This window comes from Candida theae (genome assembly GCF_024610275.1).
Source record: "Candida theae strain CBS 12239 chromosome Unknown scaffold24, whole genome shotgun sequence".
Taxonomy (NCBI): domain Eukaryota; kingdom Fungi; phylum Ascomycota; class Pichiomycetes; order Serinales; family Debaryomycetaceae; genus Lodderomyces; species Lodderomyces theae.
In genome coordinates, this window is record NW_026261457.1 from 27,548 (window position 1) to 44,468 (window position 16,921).

Consider the following 16,921-nt stretch of genomic DNA (forward strand, 5'->3'; position numbering starts at 1 on the left):
GATTTTAAAAATATGCGAGACTTTCAATTTGACAGTAGAGTTCAATATGAGAAAGGTGAGACCATACTTTGGTTTCCGTAGCGTTTCTTCAGAGGTAACGTCTCGAATCATTGCATCCGAAGTATGTGTGCGAATTTTTTTGTTCTGCAAGAATTGTTGCAAAAAAGAAAGGCAAAAAATGGCAAAAAATGGCAAAAAAGGCAGAAAAGTCTGGAGACTTTGACAAACATTTGTTGATTCGCCACGCAAAACTCCTTGGTTACGCTAGACTCCTTTAACTACTATAACAATGAGTAATACCCTCGAAACCAATACCAGATTTGCGTTTTTGCAGAAACAAATCAGTCGCAAATTGGAAGCTAGAACTTTGATGCTAAAAAGCAGGATTTCATTGCAACAATTCAACCACATAACAACTTCAGACGTCCCATTTCCACTAAGCCTTACACGCAACATTCAAGCTCTTGATACGTTGGTGGATATAGAAGATTTTCGAGACTTGGCATCGCCAGAGATTCATGGTGTCTTGATCTGGCCGGAAAACTTTGAGACATTGATCAACAACACATTCATCCCCACTCTAGAGCAACAAAAGAACCCACGCGTAGATATACCTGATGATTATATCAATTTGATATAACTAATAGTATAGCAAGTTTAAGCTTAAGCACTCGATGACAGGGGGCTCTATATGGCAAGCATTTGGTGTGTAGTTTATTTGAACGCGTATAAGGATGTGCCGATCTTTTACAACTCTTGATCAAACAAACAGGCTAGATTGGCCCAAACAGTTCATAGTATCCAAGATTCATTCCAGTACTTGAATTTCTCAATGACGCTTTACTGTTCCATCTGGAACTGTTAACCACAAACTCTCTCAACGTGTTTAAAACTATCGCAAGGACTATCGTGTCTTCATCGACAGACAATGTACTATCCAAGAACGATTTTTCAACAGGTAAATCTGCACTCAGTGCTCCTGTAGCTGTGCCTGTGTTTGTGTTTACAGAAATTGTCTCCGAATCTTGATAAATCAGAACAGTTCCAAAGTCTTTTGCCTTCTTGGGTACAGGACCAAAAGAAGATTCAAAAGCAGCCATCTCAGTTAGGCCTCCAAACGGCAGCAAGTTCTTTGGAATAAAAGAAAGGCGATGAGCGCAACATAATTTCAAAACCTTGACAAATTGTTCAGTTTTGGGCACTGGATTTAAATACGTCACAGCATTATTGATATCGAATTCCAAAGCCGACGTCTCCTCCAGACTTGATTTCCTCAAATTTAAAAAACTCAACTTTCGCAGCTTTATCTTCTCATTGATAATCCAATCACATAGTGATGGCTCATCGTCATCAATCACAAGTAATCCCATCTGTTGATTATACCGATTGTGGAACCCATTAGCGGCTGAAGTTCCTATAACTCGGAAACGAGTTCCTTTGTAGATAAAGTCGGCGAATGGCTTGAATGTTGCTTGAAATATGACAATCTTGAAACAAGATGAAGTATTGGGAAAAAATTCAAGAATATATCGTTGATAGTTTGTGAAAGATTTGACATAAACAAAACAATAATCAAAAGTCTCGAAATCGGTATCATCACCGGCATAAGAAGGTAGTGCAGTATCCTCCTTGAATTTTTTGAAAACAAGTTGGGGTCCACTTTTACGAACCAAAGACATGTGTGGGCTCTGCATTTTCAAAAGCGGCAAGCCTTGCCCTTTAGCTTTAAAATGTACCGGTATAATATGATCACCATCAATCTTTATCGTGGATGATGGATCGCTCGAGCCTAAATTGCCGCTTCTGAAAGTATCGTTTTCCTTTCTGCCTTTGCTCAATTGTTTGAAAAGTTCATAAGATCCTGCGCTGGGGAATATCAAGGTATCTTGTTTGAAAGTGCGGTCTACTGAAATCAACATTCTCTTGCAATCAAACGCTATAGGGTGTTTGTCCATAATTCTGTCAATGATGGGGGATTGCCCATCCGTTCCAGATCCAGTGCTCGGTTTCAGGGATGTACTAACTTTTTGATCCAGGGGTAGCGATTGACCAATACTTTGACCGTTTCTACGACGATCGTCCAACAATATTTCACGCTCTTTGTCCAATTTCATCTGTTCAATAACGTGGGACGGACGACGTGAAATGTTTTCCATGAATTTGTTGCTTAACTTGAGTTGCTTGACAATAGCAGCAGTAATGCTGTCAGTATTTAGCAAAGTAAATGGAGTGCCTTCGCTGATACTTTGATTTCTTCTTGAAGATGGAAAACTATCAGCGCCTTTATCCTCGCCAGCTACAGGTACCGCCACTGGGAATGAGCTATCATTATTCTTCAATTCCTTCAAGCCAATTGGCAATTGTCTATAATCCTCCAGGATGTAGCTGTTGACTCTATATTGCAGTTTGTCTTCAGTGTAACCGCTGCTAGAGGCAACGTCATCCTTCTTGAAATTCAGTTCATGTTCTCCAAACATAGTCGATCTTTGTATGAGCTGCTCGAGTTGGCGATTGTGCAAAACAGGAAAAGTGTAGCCATGTACGTATCTTAGTACAACGGTCTGTAATAGTGGATATCAGATATAGTTTTCAATTTATTGTCCTCCTGGTGCTGCGCCTTTGGTCACTTGCACTTGAAATTTGAAATGTGGAGATCATGGTTAGTTTTAACTCAAAATTGTGAGACTTTTGCCTTTTGTGTAACGATCGACGACTCATCATCAAAAAAAAATTTTTTTTTTTTTTTTTTTTTTTTGGAAATAAATTTTACCCCCGCCAAGTTCATTAGAATCTCCATTTAAAAGAATCAGATATACACTGAAATACGAAAGGAAGGATCTCATCAGTTGATGCAATGTCTTTCCAAGATGTATTGAAACGAGGGGACGAGTTCTTAGAAGAATACCCAAGAACTAGCCCATTATGGAACTATGCGTCGCATGCCACGTGCCTTTTCATGATTACTGGATCCAAAATTATTCTCAACACTTTGTACAGGCCATTTGTTCATAATATCGAGAAATTGGACAATGCATTGGCCAAAGCAAGATTGGAGAACAGGGGTTTGCTTACCGTCATGAATCACATGTCTGTTGTTGATGACCCAGCTTTCTATGCAGCACTTCCTTGGAGATACCACTTGGATATAGACACGATTAGGTGGGGGTTTGGTGCTCACAACATTTGTTTCAGTAACGTGTTTCAAAGCTGGTTCTTCAACTTGGGAAAGATATTGGGCACAAAGAGATTTGGTGAAGGTCCATTCCAGGGCTCTTTGGATGCAGCAATTAGAATATTGAGTCCAGATGACACATTGGATCTCGAATTTGCGCCTGGTGTTAAAGAAGAAGCTAAGCCTATAGTTTTGCAAACTGTTAACAATGTTTATGATAAATCAAACACGGATATGGTGAAGTTTGTCAAGCCCGCACCTGAATCAACCAATGCTTTGATGTCCAAAAGTCCATTCATAAGGTCGAAAACATCTTGGTTTCATGTTTTCCCCGAGGGGTTTGTTTTACAGCTACAGGAGCCACACAACAACTCCATGCGATATTTCAAATGGGGTGTGAGTCGACTCATTTTGGAAGCGACCAGAGCTCCAGTTGTGGTACCCATTTTTTCCTACGGATTTGAGAAGGTAGCCCCAGAGGACACTGCAGAAGAAGGTATCAAAAGATGGCTTCCGGCAAATATGGGTGCTGAAATACATTTGACAATAGGTGACGCAATTCCGGATGAAAAAATTGAGCAGTACAGACAAGAGTGGAGAAAGTTGGTGACCAGATATATCGACAAGTCCCACGCAACGGATTTGTCAGAGGAATTGAAAACTGGCGAGAAGGCACAAGCTTTGAGAAGCTCCCTAGCGGCATATTTGCGAGATCGCGTTTTACAACTAAGAAACTCAATTCCACTGTTGAATCCAGAGGATCCACGGTTTAAGGATCCAAAATTTTGGAAAACATACACCAATACAGAAGGCATGAGCGATCAAGATGTTAAATTTGTTGGTAAAAATTGGGCAGTTAAAAGATTTCAATCCCATTTGCCAGAGTACGAAGAAGGCGAGTAGAACTAAACTTAGAACTTGTAAATATGTATAAATATATAACGATTTATGTGTCGTTCAAACAATGAGCCAGAGTCTAAGTAGAAGAAGAGGGAAAAGAAAAAAAAAAGGCGATGTAAAAAATTTAAAGCAGCTAGATTCCATAAACCTTAGACAATGATGCAAAGGGTGCTGATACCGAGACTACGAACGACACGACTTGGGTGGAAAGTGGCCATTCGATCTATATCAACTCAAGCTGAGCATTCGACTATCCTCGAGGGGCCTCAATCGTACAAAAATCCAATTGCACAACAGTATCACAATGAGTTCACAACCTATTTGGCCGATCCTAAAGTACCGAATACGCTTTTGAAAAAGCTTGTTTACTCCAAGATTGAATCCTTAGTAGAGCATTCCATCGGAGAAGAAGGTGTGGACGTCCTAGGTTTTGTCTTGAAAAACTTTAATAAGAACAGATCAGACGAACAATTACCATTGCAACTATCTATTAAAATATTCAACAGCATGCACCAACATTTACTTCTGATGCGTCCCGACTTTCTTGAAGGAATCATGCGGCAGCTAGTTGCAAACGTTCACACACTACCGGACGAGACACTAATCTTGGTGTTGGATTTCATAGCTGGCCAGCAAGTGAAGGTTGAGCAATTTCTCCATCGGTTGGAGTTTAGGATTAATGATGAGTTTATGACCAAGTATATTGAGTTTATGAAGAGTCAAAATAAGCTAACTCTTGACGTATTCGAATCCATGTGCAAGATACGAGTCAATGATTCTTTGATATTTGCGTTGAATGGATATGTTGAAAAATTGTATGGTAACAACTTACCACCAATTCACTGCTATGATGATTTAGAGCGGAGCTTGGATAGAGTTCAAATGTTGGTTTGCAGTGTTATCGAAAGTCTTGATGAGAGGAGCCTGTCTATTTCTGCATTGTTTACTATCTTTAAATTGAATGAAGAGTTTTTGCAAGTACTGGCTAGCTGCTCACTGGCCGTGCGTGGTGGAGAGAAACTTATACGCGGACTATCCTCTAGGTTCAAGGAGGTACTCAACTCACTCAGAGGTCAATCGGAGCCGGATGACGCATTGATTGAAGCGCTCATGTATGCAGCAAGGGGAACTGACACAAACTTCTGCAATGCCTTGGCGGAGCATATTTTGGCTGATCCGAAATACGCACAACAAATAAAGGTAGGGGCAAAAATTATCGACACTTCCCTAACTCAAGAGAGTTTGGAGAGCATATTAAAATCTGAAGAAATGACTGAACAAATGTTTGAAGTGGTGATACAAGCAGTTTCAAAATCTCATCCACACTTATCAAATTTTGCATTTGAATTCTACAGACGTAACGGATTGCTTCCATCAGCAAAAGTGTTCAAGTCGATGCTTGATAAGGCAATAAACGACAATGATTATAAATTAGCATTCAAAATATTTAATGATTCAACGACGTACATACAATGGCCAGATTACTACAACGACCTCACGATTTCCAAAACGCTCAACGATCTCATTCAATGTGTGGTGTTAAACATACCAATCAGAGAGTCCTTTCCCATGTTTCGCAAAATAAAAGCTCAGCTTCAACAACAAATAAATGTTGATTCCATAAATGCATTGGCTTCGGCTATGTTGGAGGCGAATTTGGTGGGTGACGTACTTGAGATGCTCAAGAGGGAACTACCTAATATCAAGGATGAGAGATTGAGACTCCCCATTGATAAACCATTTGGGTATAAATACCTCAAGTTGTTCAACACTCTCCACACTTATGCCATTACCAACACATTTGATAAAACAGTAACTAATAACTGGTACTTGTTCACGCACTTGTACAAGTACTTTCACATTCCAGAGGATCGTATACTCCCCACACTTCGATTCTTCTGCCAACATGACAGATTGAATGGTGCATTACTAATATTCAATAAAATGGTGGATCAGCATCAGTTGCATGGCAACCACTCATTTCAACCACCATCACCAGAAATGTACATGTACCTCTTGAGTGAGTTTGGTGATAAGTTGTACGAAGAAGGTGTGATTCAACTTCATGATTGGTTGAAAATGGACACAAACATTCCACGAGTGGACCTACAGCTTACCAATGTGATTATGAATGCTTATTGCAATTTGCAGGATGTGGCAAAAGTACGTGACTTGTTTATTGCTGCAAGTATCAATGATAAAGTTGATGAAGAGAGTGCCGTGATCATGATCAAAGCTTACACTTACAATGACCTACATTATGTCGAAAAATTTTGGGACAATCTTTCGAAATTTGACTTGATTCCGAATTACGACATGTACAAACAGTATTTGATTGCGTATTCATATTATGGCAAGACGGAAAGGGCCTTTGAATTGGTTGAAAAGATTGACGAGTATGATTTGGCCGTCAATGAGGACTTGTTGCTTAATCTACACAACTATTGTTACATTGAGGACAAACAACAGGAGATCAAGGACTGGGCAAAGACCAACTACGCAACATTGTGGAGCAATGTGGTAAAATCGGGTTTGCTTGTGGAGGCAACTGGCTATAAACCTCATGAACATTTCTTAGTGGATGGCTCTATCGATGAAAAGCCAAAACTTGTGGAATAAATAGACAATCTAAATCAACCTAGCTTGGTACTATTTACCTTTGTAGCAAATCGGAGCGAGTTTATTGTCTCATTGAAATTTGCACTCAATGGGGATATATTGACAAACATGAGAGTTTTGGAATTTCCTCCAAGACTATGCTTGAGCAAGTATGTCAATTTGGAATTCCTGTAGGGAATGTGCGATCCTTGGTTCAAGTTTAAAGAGGATATCACATCGCCCACTGCTGAAAGCGATTTATTTATAGCTTGCGTTTCCTTTAAACGGTCCCCTTCAACTTGCGATACACTTATACGTTCGGAACCGGCCAAATCTATTAGGTTCAAAGTGCCAAATGTCTTCACTCCCGTGGCCTTGTTCGAGCCCTTGATATCAATGATGAATATCGAATGTGAGCGTGAGGACTTGTCATTTGACTTTGTAGCAGCTGTGCTTCTTCTTTTATTGACTTGCTCAAGAATTGAGTTTGCTTGTGACGGAGATGTAATTGGAACTGTTGTGATATTTGTGATTGTGGTTTTACAGTTGACGTCATCATGCTTAATCTCGTGTTTTTCACTCAGTTGTGGATTCAAAAGGTCTATAATGTTTTCATTGTATATTTCGATAAATTTCCCATTAATTTCGTACTCCCATTGCTGCTCTTGTGTATCTAGTTCTTTAATATCATCAAACACTTTTTTGATTGACAAGGGAATCATCCCATTCACCGGATGTGACATGGTGAATGTTTTACCGGATCCTGTTTGTCCATAAGCAAACACACAGACATTGGACCCGTCTATGCAACTCTGTATCAATTGCGAATACTCCTCAAATATGCACTCGTTTTCGTGGTTCATGGAAAATATCTTGTCAAATTGGAATTTGTACGAGTTTGCGGAGTTAAATATTCCGACATTCTCCTTGACTATAGATAGTTCTTGCTTTGCATCCTCGTTCAAGTCTTCATCAGGCAAGTCGAATTTTATGAGTTTTGATTCTGCAGCTACCGCCCTGATACGGCAGAATACGCGAATGTTTCCCTTTAGATCTTGCAATTGTGCGTGTAGTTTTCGTCTTTTGGTTTCTTGATCCACCAATTCCATCTTCATCCTTTTGATCTCAAACTTCATTCTTGATAATTCGTCGTTTCGTAATTTCGCTTTTCCATCTAGCTCTGAAATTAGGTCAGACTTACTTTGTATTTCAGACCTTGCCGAGTCAATTTCCGCTTGCTTGTCAGAGTTCTTGGACTTTAATTGTTGGGCAATAGATTCGTACTTGGCATACTCTTTTTGCTTCAGGGGGATGCTCTTGTCGGTAAGGTCATTGATTTTTGATCTGAGGCTATCAATACTGTGCTTGATAGAGGCAGAAGTTTCCTCATTACTTGACTGAACTTGTTGCAAATTTTCCTGAAGGGCTTTCTCTCTGTCCTTAAATTCTTGTCTAGCCAATTCCAACCTTTGTTGAAACTCGTTACCTAAACTCTCTTTCTTCTCTTGAAAACTTTTCAAATTAGCATTCAATTTTTCAATCGCATTCAAATATTTACTCTGCTTCTCTTGAAGAATCTTATCTATCTCTGTAGCGATTTCTTCTTTTCTCAGATTCAATCTCTCTTTATGCTTCACCATCATCTCTTGGCTCAGAATTTCAAACTTGTGTTGCAATTCTCTCATGGACGACTCTTCAAAGTTGTTTAGTTTTTCAACATTCAGTTTCAACTCTTTCAATTGTCTTTCTAGTTGTAAGTACTTACTTTCAACTGTAAAGTTGTTCAACGTTTGTGACTCTACTTGAGTCCTCAAAGATATAAAGCTGGTATTCAACAGATCTATCTCTCGCTCCTTTTCATTAATTTGTTGACGTAAGTGATGTACTTCGGATATAGTGAGTCCGGATGACTTGTTCATTGTCAGGGTGAATCTTCTCATCTTTGCTGTGTGGTGGTAAGGTACTTGCTTACTCTGTTTTGTTCGTTTATCTAGTCGTTGAGGTGACAAGTTGGTCTGTATTGGTTTACTTCCCCCAAGTCCAGTTCTAACAACATTTTCCTTGTCTTCTGAATCATATATGCTGCTCATTGAATCTAGTATTGGTAGGAGCAACAACACTTTACAGGTTTTGAATTTGTTTGGGTAATGTTTTGTTTATGTTTTTTATTTTTTTGATCCAAGTGTCGCAAAATTATTACGACATTGGTGATTCGCGACAAAGTCTATTCGAAAAGGCGATGGACTTTTCTGAGATGAGTTTAATTCACTGCTTCATTTGAACTGACCTCACTACAGCAACAATGACAAGCAATGGCAAACCAAAATCCATACTAAAAAACAAGCACGAGAAGTCTCCCGTGGCTAAATCTTCAAAGGCAGTTCAGCGGAGTGGAAGTGCCTCATTGGAATCTTTAGAGGATCAACGCGAAGAGGTATACAGCTCAGACGAAGTAGAGGAAGGATTATCAGATTTAGACGAGAATGATGAAGTGGACGTGGAGGTGGACGTGGCCGGAATATCGAGCGAGGAAGACTCAGACGAAGGAGATAGTGACCAAGATGGTGATGCCTCAGAAGACAGGGATGGGGCAGAGGAAGAGGATGATAGCTTCCCATTAAAGAAGAAGCAAAAGAAGAATAAAGATGATGGGTCAGAATCTTTTGCTAATGCATTTAATTCGATTATCAACTCCAAATTGAAAGCATACAACAGGAAGGATCCGATATTGGCAAGGAATAAAACTACCCTAAAGAAGCTCGAGAGTGAGAAATTGGAAAACAAGGCCAAAAGAGCATTACTCTTGGAAAAGAAACAGTTTCAAGATAAGCATAGAATAAAACAGTTATTGCCAGTTGCAGCAGATGGTTCCGATTCAAACCAGATTAGGGAGATTTTGGACAAGGAGAAACAAATGAAAAAAATTGCCCAAAAGGGAGTTGTCAAACTCTTCAATGCTGTCTTGTCTACTCAACTCAAAACAAATCAGGAAATCGGTAAAGTACATGCTGGACAGAGCCGAAAAGAAGAACTCATGACTGATGTTTCAAAGGAAAAATTCATGGATTTGATTGCAGCTGCGGGTGAGGATTAAAGAAGAATGGACTTCAGTGGGTTTTATCGTTTGTAGAAAATGTACGTATAGAATGAGTTTATGCGAGAATTAGACTGCTAACAGCGTATTTTTAATTCTTCCGAGAATTGTTGCACTTTTCATCACAAACAAAACTAAATTTAATTCATGGTGTGAGGGAGGGGGAGTGGAGAAAATCGGGAACCAACCAATATATATAAGTGCATTTCCTATGAACTTAGTTTGTCTTTGCAAATCGGATTCGCTCAAGAGTGGTTCATAATGCAGAGGTTTGGAAGCACATCACAGCACTCACTAGACAATATTGTGCCATATAAAACAAATGGTGAGCAAGAATCAAGAAGCCTTCCACAGTCCAGTGATGAGGAATCGTTTATCGAAATTGTAACTAGACAAGCGTCGCATGCAGAGTCAATAAACCCACATGAAGGCGACACTCTGCAAATGGAACTGCACTCTCCTGAAATTTTGATGACTTCAAGAAACCCACCAAAAAATCGATGGAGGATACTCTCGTGTATAATGTTCAATTTTACTGGAGGTTTTGCTGATGCCGCTCCTGGTGCCCTTTTGCCATACATTGAAGCCGCGTACAACATCAACTATGCCGTCACTTCGTGCATTTGGGTTGGCAATGCACTTGGCTTCATTGTGGTGGCTTCGATGTCGCACAAAATCCAGCCATGGTTGGGGAAAAAGTGGTGTTTCCCCGTAGGCAACTTGTGCAGCGTTATCTTTTATGCTTTGGTGTCTAGTGGTACAGTTTTCCCTGTTATTGTTATTGGATTCTTTTTTGGTGGATGTGGCTTTGCCATGGTTGCAGCACAGTGCAACATTTTTCTAAGTCGATTGGACAAGCAGTCGACTTACTTGTCTTATTACCATGGTGGGTACGGAATCGGTGCAACTGTAGCACCATTGGTCGCAACGACTATGGTGAATAGAGGGATTCCCTGGCACTACCTTTACTTGGTCTTGTTGGGAATGATGGTAATAACTGGATTCAATTTGTTCTTCTCATTTGAAGGAGCTGACGAAGATTTAAAACCATGGGACAACGACGAGCATGAGGCGATAGAAATGACTGATTTTGCAAACAGCCAAGCACCGCCAGCAGCAGGAGACGCAGCATCGAAGCAACGCCTGGAAATGATTTTGGCTTTGCAAAACCACGTGACCTGGTTGATTGCGTTTTTTTGCTTATTCTACCAAGGAGCCGAAGTATCGTTGGCTGGTTGGATTGTTACATATTTACTCGACTACAGGCATTCTAGTGAAAAGACAACTGGATACGTTGCTTCTGGATTATGGGCGGGTTTGACATTTGGGAGATTAGTATTGACTCGTCCAATACACAAGTTCATTGGATTGAAGCGAGGCGTTATCGTCATATCTGTTTTGTCAATTGTATTGATTGGTTTAACATGGAGTATTCCATTATTCATTCTTGAGGCTGTGTTGGTGTCAGTAGCAGGTGTCTTTATTGGTCCCAATTACCCACTATTGGTTACATTCAGTGCACAAAAGGGGCTAATCCCTAGAAAGATTCAATTGGTATCATTGACTATAATGACAGCATTTGGATCTTCCGGGGGTGCTTTATTCCCATTCATTGTTGGTTTGTTGTCTGAAAAAGTGGGGACATTTGTTGTTTTGCCCGTTTTTATCGCTTTGTATACGTCAATGACTATACTTTGGTTAATGTTGCCTAATTTGGAGAGACAGGGAGAAGCAAAGGGTAAATTTGCCTTTTTGAATAGAATTTGGTAAAAAGAGTTTGTATAGAAAAGTGAGGAAACTTCTAGCCCGCACAAAACATTTTATTTAAGCATCAAGTAACACGTAAAGTGAGTTACAGCACCACACCACAAACATACACACATCTTCTCTTTCTCCACTCTCAGTCATGGCCATTGAAAAACTAATCAAGCAAGGGGACGAAGCCATCAAGTCCAAGGACTTTCTAGCGGCGATCCAATTGTTTTCACAAGCAATCAAAGAGAACCCACAAGCATTTCAAGCATTTCTCAAACGCTCAGTGGCGTATCAAAAGTTGAAGAATTTAGACCAAGCAAAAGGTGATATTTCTACAGCATTTACCATTGCAAATGAAAGAGGTAGACGAGCAGATATTGGGTTGTGCTATTTCAAGTTGGCATTGGTGTATTACCAAGAAAAGAAGTTGAAGATGGCATTGTCACAATTCAACAAGGCTCAAGAGTATGATTGTAAGGAGTCGACTATCGAGTTTTGGAAAAACAAGTGTGAATTTGACTTGAAGAACCATCCGGAATGGAATGTCGAGGAGAGTGATGATGACGTGTTTCAGACTGATGACCAGGACGTGGTTGAAGAGGAGAAGAAGGATGTTCCAAAGATCGAAGAGTTGGGTGACAATGAAATGGAGGAGAAGAAGCCAGACGGAAAGAGTGCGGAGAAGGGCAAGACTTTGACGAGCTCCACGAATGTGGACGTTATCAACAAAATTGCACCATTGAATGTCAAAATTAGAGATGATTGGTACCAGACCAATGACGAGATTATCATCACCATATATGCCAAGAGTGTCAAGGAAGAGAAATTGAACGTCAATTTTGAGGCTGAATCGGTGTCAATTTCATTTCCTGGTGCCAATGGATCGGAGTACAATTACAACCTAGATCCATTGTATGCTGAAATAGAGGTCGCGGAATCCAAATACAAGCTTTACTCAACCAAGTTGGAAATTACATTGAAAAAGAAGGCACCAGGTAAATGGTCGTCGTTGGAAAAGGAGCAAGCAAGCAAGACTCAAGAAGAGGCAGATGCAACTGCGTATCCAACCAGTTCCAAAAAGAAGATTAATTGGAATAATTTCAAAGTTGACGATGACAAGGATGGAGAACAAAAGGATTTCTTCCAAACTTTGTTTAAAGGGATGGATGAAGATTCTAGACGTGCAATGATGAAGTCGTATGTGCAAAGTAATGGTACTGTGTTGACTACTAATTGGGAAGAGGCTCGGAATAAGGAATTTGAAACGTCTCCGCCAGATGGAATGGAAGCTAAGAAATGGAGTGTATAATGAGGGGAGTAGTTTGTAATTGAATTCGTTGTGAATGATGTTTGAGAGTAAGTCCTTTCTTATCACAAGATGCTTATAAGTCCGCTTTGCTTTGTGTGCAGTACCCGAGTCCATTTATTCTGGGGGAACCCATTTTTTTTTTTTTCTTCTTCTTCTTTATTCTTCGCCTTTGGCTCTAGTTTGCTTTTGCAAATCTGAACCCCAGGATTCAATTCGAATACGATATTACTCAACGTGAATGAGCTTTAGGTCTTTACCAACTGCTAGACTATTCAATTCTATAACACATTTCCGCAAAATGCACATTGAATCAATACCAATGAGATGGGGGCTGGGTGACAATTATGCCTATTTGTTGATTGACGATAAATCAAAGAATGCCTGGTTGATTGATTCCGCGGTTCCTGAGGAGGTGACTTCATACATCAACTCGAAGAAGCCTCAATTCGAGCTCAAGGCTATTGTGAACACCCATCATCACTATGATCATTCTGATGGTAACCCATTTTTCCACAAAAAGTATCCTGACTTACCGATTATTGCTGGAAAGGATTCGCCATTGGTAACATATACTCCATCACACGAAGAAGTGATTGATTTGGGTGACAACTTGTCAATTACTGCCTTGCATACTCCATGTCATACACAGGATTCCATTTGTTACTACGTTAAGGATGGTGAAACTGGTGAAAAGGCGGTGTTCACGGGTGACACGTTGTTCATTAGTGGCTGTGGTCGGTTCTTTGAAGGGACCGGAGCTGAGATGAATGTGGCATTGAATAAGATCTTGGCGAAATTGCCCAAGGATACCAAAGTGTACCCGGGTCATGAGTATACCAAGTCCAATGTCAAATTTTCCAGCAAGATCCTACAAAATGAGGCAATTGACAAATTGAAGTCATTTTGTGAGGAGAATGAGTATACTACAGGGAAATCAACCATTGGCGATGAGTTGCAGTACAACCCATTTATGAGATTGCTGGATCCACAAGTGCAGGAAAAGACTGGCTTCGCTGATCCTGACAAAGTGATGGACAAACTCCGTCAAATGAAGAATAACTCTTAATCAACACTGTCGTCTTATCTTTGGTTTGCACACCGTATATATATATATATATTATTTCACCTTCTGTAATAAAAATAACTGGATTAACGAAGCCCCCCCCCCCCTATAGAAACTTGTTGCTATTCGAAGAAGAAATGAGGTATAATCTTCAAACCCTTACAGAACATTTTCACAAAATCATTCTACAAGATGATCCAGCTAAGGTTCACTCTATGGTTCAAAAAGCTACATCATTCGGACCACCAGAAACTTACTCTCAGCTATGTAATTTCATTCTTGGGTTTATTAGGCCGCCACCGTTCTCCTAGGTAAACCAACCACGATTCTACTTCAACTGAACTTGCTAAAAAAAAAAAAAGGTCCAAAGTAAAGGCCATTTGAGTTCCACTAAAATCTTGTTCAACAAGCCCCTCCGTGCAAATCGTAATCTGATTTTTATTTCGTTTCAAGTAGACTATGTCTAACTCGGTAATTTCATTCTTTTTTTGTCAAATTTATGGTGGGTAGCCTTCCATTCCTGCCCAGAATAAAGCCAATCGAAAAATCGTTGATGTTGTTTTCCTCAAGATCCAAAAACTCTGGGGATCGACAATTAAACTCACATTCCATGGTTTCGATCAGATTCCGCGAAATGCCCAAACTTTTCAAGCTCGATATATAATCCTATGCAGGTCGGTATACGATCAAGTGAATTATTTGCAAGGCATGCAAAACTTTACGGAAGGTGGAAATCTTGACCTTGAAAGCAAGAAAAGTTACTTCATTTGAAGGTAAATTGATGCTGTTTAAGCAAGAATCCAGCTGAGAAGTTGCCATTAATTTCTCGTGAATCATTGCTGCTTAGGTCCAATTCTTTCACGGAGGCAGGGAATTCAACTTCAACAAGCTCCTTTATCCTACAATTTGCAAGATTCAAAATCTCCACAAAGGGTGGTACCTTTACATTGTCCATAGATAACCGAAAGCTACTCTTCACCCCCAATTTCCTTAATTGTAGAGATTGGCATTCGGTTCGAAAAGTTGTGGCCTCAAACTCTCACAAAATTCGGTTTCCTTGCATCATCAACCACCAACTCCGGCTGCCATATTTCAATCAATTCCAAATCATATTCAAACTTACCCATGGCGAATTTTTCATATTCTTCAAAGATCCCAGAAAGGCACCAACCCTGGAGTAATTTTCTCATCAAGCCGATAAACAACCCAGTTCGATGTTTACCTTTATTTGAATGGATCAAAATGGGATAATTTGAATTATCTAAGATTAAATGTAGTGCCGTAGTCAAACTTCTCAAGCTCTGCTCATTCTCCTGTTGGTTTATAAATGGTTCCTGTGATGATTCCATGGGCAAGTTGTGGAATGTGATTGTTTTCTGAGCGTTGATCCAGTTGACGTATTGGTTGTATATGTCCGTTGATCCGTCTTTATCCTTTTTCTTCTTCTTTGTCTTTTTGCTTGAAGTGGCGGAGGTTGTATTAGCAGCAGCAGTAGCAGCAGTAGCACTGGCAGCACTGGCAGCACTGGCAGCACCGGCAGCGGTAGCGGCAGCCGCGGCATCGTCATGATGACCCAAGTCGCCGAGATATATAATGGTTCTCAAATTGAGCTGTTGTAGAAAGGGGTAGTTGATCTCCATTGGGAATCCAGATCTATAGATGCCATCTTCTACGAGGGAGAAGTTCAATGGTGGGACGAGATTTAGCTGGATTTGTGATTCAACAATTGTTGATGCATTGTCATTATGTGACGAATCATTTTGCAGGCTGGTAGATGAACTTTTCTTCGCGCAGTCGAATTGAGATAACGTATCCATGGTGGTCATTGTATGTCTTTGAAGGCAGAGTAATGGACTCTAAGGAGTTGGATCTCTTCTTGAGAAACCAGGAATGGGAATCGAAGTTTGATATTTGAAGTTGGCCAATGTCTATATGCAGTACGAACAAGAAAAAGAAAGACGCTTAAAATTTTTCACCAGTGCGGAAAACCTCACTGTAACAGAAGAAGCTTTGCCTTTTAATAGACTATACAGTTGAGATACTTGGTGGGACAGAATTATAGCTAGTCGTGTAAACAAGAATCCACTCACACTACCACGAAATAATTTTCCCTTACACACACACATACTCCCAAACATGTCCTGGATATTTGGTAAACCTCAAAGCAGCGATGATGCACTCAAGGAAAAACTAGGATTCGATCCAAAAGAAGTGTCCGATGTCCAAACCATCATATCTACACCAGGGTCAATCAACAGCACCACCACCACCAACAACAACAACGGCAACGGCAACGGCAACACATCAAACTCATCCACATCCTCCTACGCATCTTTACTCCATCCATTAGCAGGATTAGACAAGGGAATCGAATACTTGGATCTCGAAGAAGAGAAGTTGAACCAAGTTGAAGGCTCACAAGGTTTGATCCCCAGCAGATCCTGGACCGACGATTTATGTTATGGAACTGGTGCCGTCTACCTCATGGGTTTAGGAATTGGTGGATTGCTGGGGTTCCAACATGGGTTGAAAACATTGCCAGCAAACTCTCCCGGTAAAGTGCAATTGAACCACATTTTGAACAATATTACGAAAAGAGGCCCGTTTTTTGGAAACAATGCCGGTGTGTTGGCATTGACTTATAACTTGATTGACTCTACTTTGGATGGTGTAAGGGGTAAGCACGATGATGTGAATTCGGTAGTGGCGGGTGCGTTGGCTGGTGCGTTGTTTAGAAGTAGTAGGGGTTTGAAGCCTATGGCGTACTCAAGTGTGTTGATGGCGGGTGCTGCTGGATTGTGGTGTGGCATCAAACACAGCTTGAAGTGAGTGATGCGAGAACTAGAGACGAAAGATGGAGAAGGAGAGGGGAGAGGGGAGAGGGGAGAGGGGAGCTGGGAGAGGTTTTTGCTTTTTGTATATAAAGGAATTGGGAGAATGCAGAGTTGCTTGATATTGGAGTAATATAGAAATCTAATAGCAGCACACTGTGTTTGAAATTTTGTAATGTCTATAAAATAACCCCCTAAA

The 16,921-nt window shown here is 40.3% G+C and overlaps 10 protein-coding genes across 10 annotated transcripts; 7 read left to right on the forward strand and 3 right to left on the reverse strand. All coding sequences in view use genetic code 12, as the record gives it.

Moving 5' to 3' along the window:
* Positions 1 to 46: 46 nt before the first annotated feature.
* KGF57_003943 (uncharacterized protein) lies at positions 47 to 640 on the forward strand (the record flags this gene model as incomplete). The annotated part of the gene is made up of 2 exons (XM_051753412.1): positions 47 to 121; positions 269 to 640. 2 exons carry the CDS (start codon positions 47 to 49, stop codon positions 638 to 640), a joined length of 447 nt encoding a protein of 148 aa, XP_051607518.1.
* A 133-nt stretch (positions 641 to 773) lies between these two features.
* KGF57_003944 (uncharacterized protein) lies at positions 774 to 2,477 on the reverse strand (the record flags this gene model as incomplete). Its single annotated transcript, XM_051753413.1, has 1 exon — positions 774 to 2,477. One exon carries the CDS (start codon positions 2,475 to 2,477, stop codon positions 774 to 776), a length of 1,704 nt encoding a protein of 567 aa, XP_051607519.1.
* A 377-nt stretch (positions 2,478 to 2,854) lies between these two features.
* On the forward strand, positions 2,855 to 4,075 carry TAZ1 (lysophosphatidylcholine acyltransferase; the record flags this gene model as incomplete). Its single annotated transcript, XM_051753414.1, has 1 exon — positions 2,855 to 4,075. The coding sequence occupies one exon, from the start codon at positions 2,855 to 2,857 to the stop codon at positions 4,073 to 4,075; it is 1,221 nt and encodes a 406-aa protein (XP_051607520.1).
* A 153-nt stretch (positions 4,076 to 4,228) lies between these two features.
* Positions 4,229 to 6,691, forward strand: KGF57_003946 (uncharacterized protein; the record flags this gene model as incomplete). Its single annotated transcript, XM_051753415.1, has 1 exon — positions 4,229 to 6,691. The coding sequence occupies one exon, from the start codon at positions 4,229 to 4,231 to the stop codon at positions 6,689 to 6,691; it is 2,463 nt and encodes an 820-aa protein (XP_051607521.1).
* A 14-nt stretch (positions 6,692 to 6,705) lies between these two features.
* On the reverse strand, positions 6,706 to 8,760 carry KAR3 (Kar3p; the record flags this gene model as incomplete). The annotated part of the gene is made up of 1 exon (XM_051753416.1): positions 6,706 to 8,760. The coding sequence occupies one exon, from the start codon at positions 8,758 to 8,760 to the stop codon at positions 6,706 to 6,708; it is 2,055 nt and encodes a 684-aa protein (XP_051607522.1).
* Positions 8,761 to 8,972: 212 nt separating this feature from the next.
* Positions 8,973 to 11,534, forward strand: KGF57_003948 (uncharacterized protein; the record flags this gene model as incomplete). Its single annotated transcript, XM_051753418.1, has 2 exons — positions 8,973 to 9,753; positions 10,063 to 11,534. The coding sequence occupies 2 exons, from the start codon at positions 8,973 to 8,975 to the stop codon at positions 11,532 to 11,534; spliced, it is 2,253 nt and encodes a 750-aa protein (XP_051607523.1).
* Positions 11,535 to 11,670: 136 nt separating this feature from the next.
* Positions 11,671 to 12,828, forward strand: SGT1 (co-chaperone; the record flags this gene model as incomplete). The annotated part of the gene is made up of 1 exon (XM_051753419.1): positions 11,671 to 12,828. The coding sequence occupies one exon, from the start codon at positions 11,671 to 11,673 to the stop codon at positions 12,826 to 12,828; it is 1,158 nt and encodes a 385-aa protein (XP_051607524.1).
* Positions 12,829 to 13,126: 298 nt separating this feature from the next.
* On the forward strand, positions 13,127 to 13,894 carry GLO2 (hydroxyacylglutathione hydrolase; the record flags this gene model as incomplete). The annotated part of the gene is made up of 1 exon (XM_051753420.1): positions 13,127 to 13,894. The coding sequence occupies one exon, from the start codon at positions 13,127 to 13,129 to the stop codon at positions 13,892 to 13,894; it is 768 nt and encodes a 255-aa protein (XP_051607525.1).
* A 1,028-nt stretch (positions 13,895 to 14,922) lies between these two features.
* KGF57_003951 (uncharacterized protein) lies at positions 14,923 to 15,708 on the reverse strand (the record flags this gene model as incomplete). The annotated part of the gene is made up of 1 exon (XM_051753421.1): positions 14,923 to 15,708. The coding sequence occupies one exon, from the start codon at positions 15,706 to 15,708 to the stop codon at positions 14,923 to 14,925; it is 786 nt and encodes a 261-aa protein (XP_051607526.1).
* A 319-nt stretch (positions 15,709 to 16,027) lies between these two features.
* TIM23 (protein transporter) lies at positions 16,028 to 16,720 on the forward strand (the record flags this gene model as incomplete). Its single annotated transcript, XM_051753422.1, has 1 exon — positions 16,028 to 16,720. One exon carries the CDS (start codon positions 16,028 to 16,030, stop codon positions 16,718 to 16,720), a length of 693 nt encoding a protein of 230 aa, XP_051607527.1.
* Positions 16,721 to 16,921: the final 201 nt, after the last annotated feature.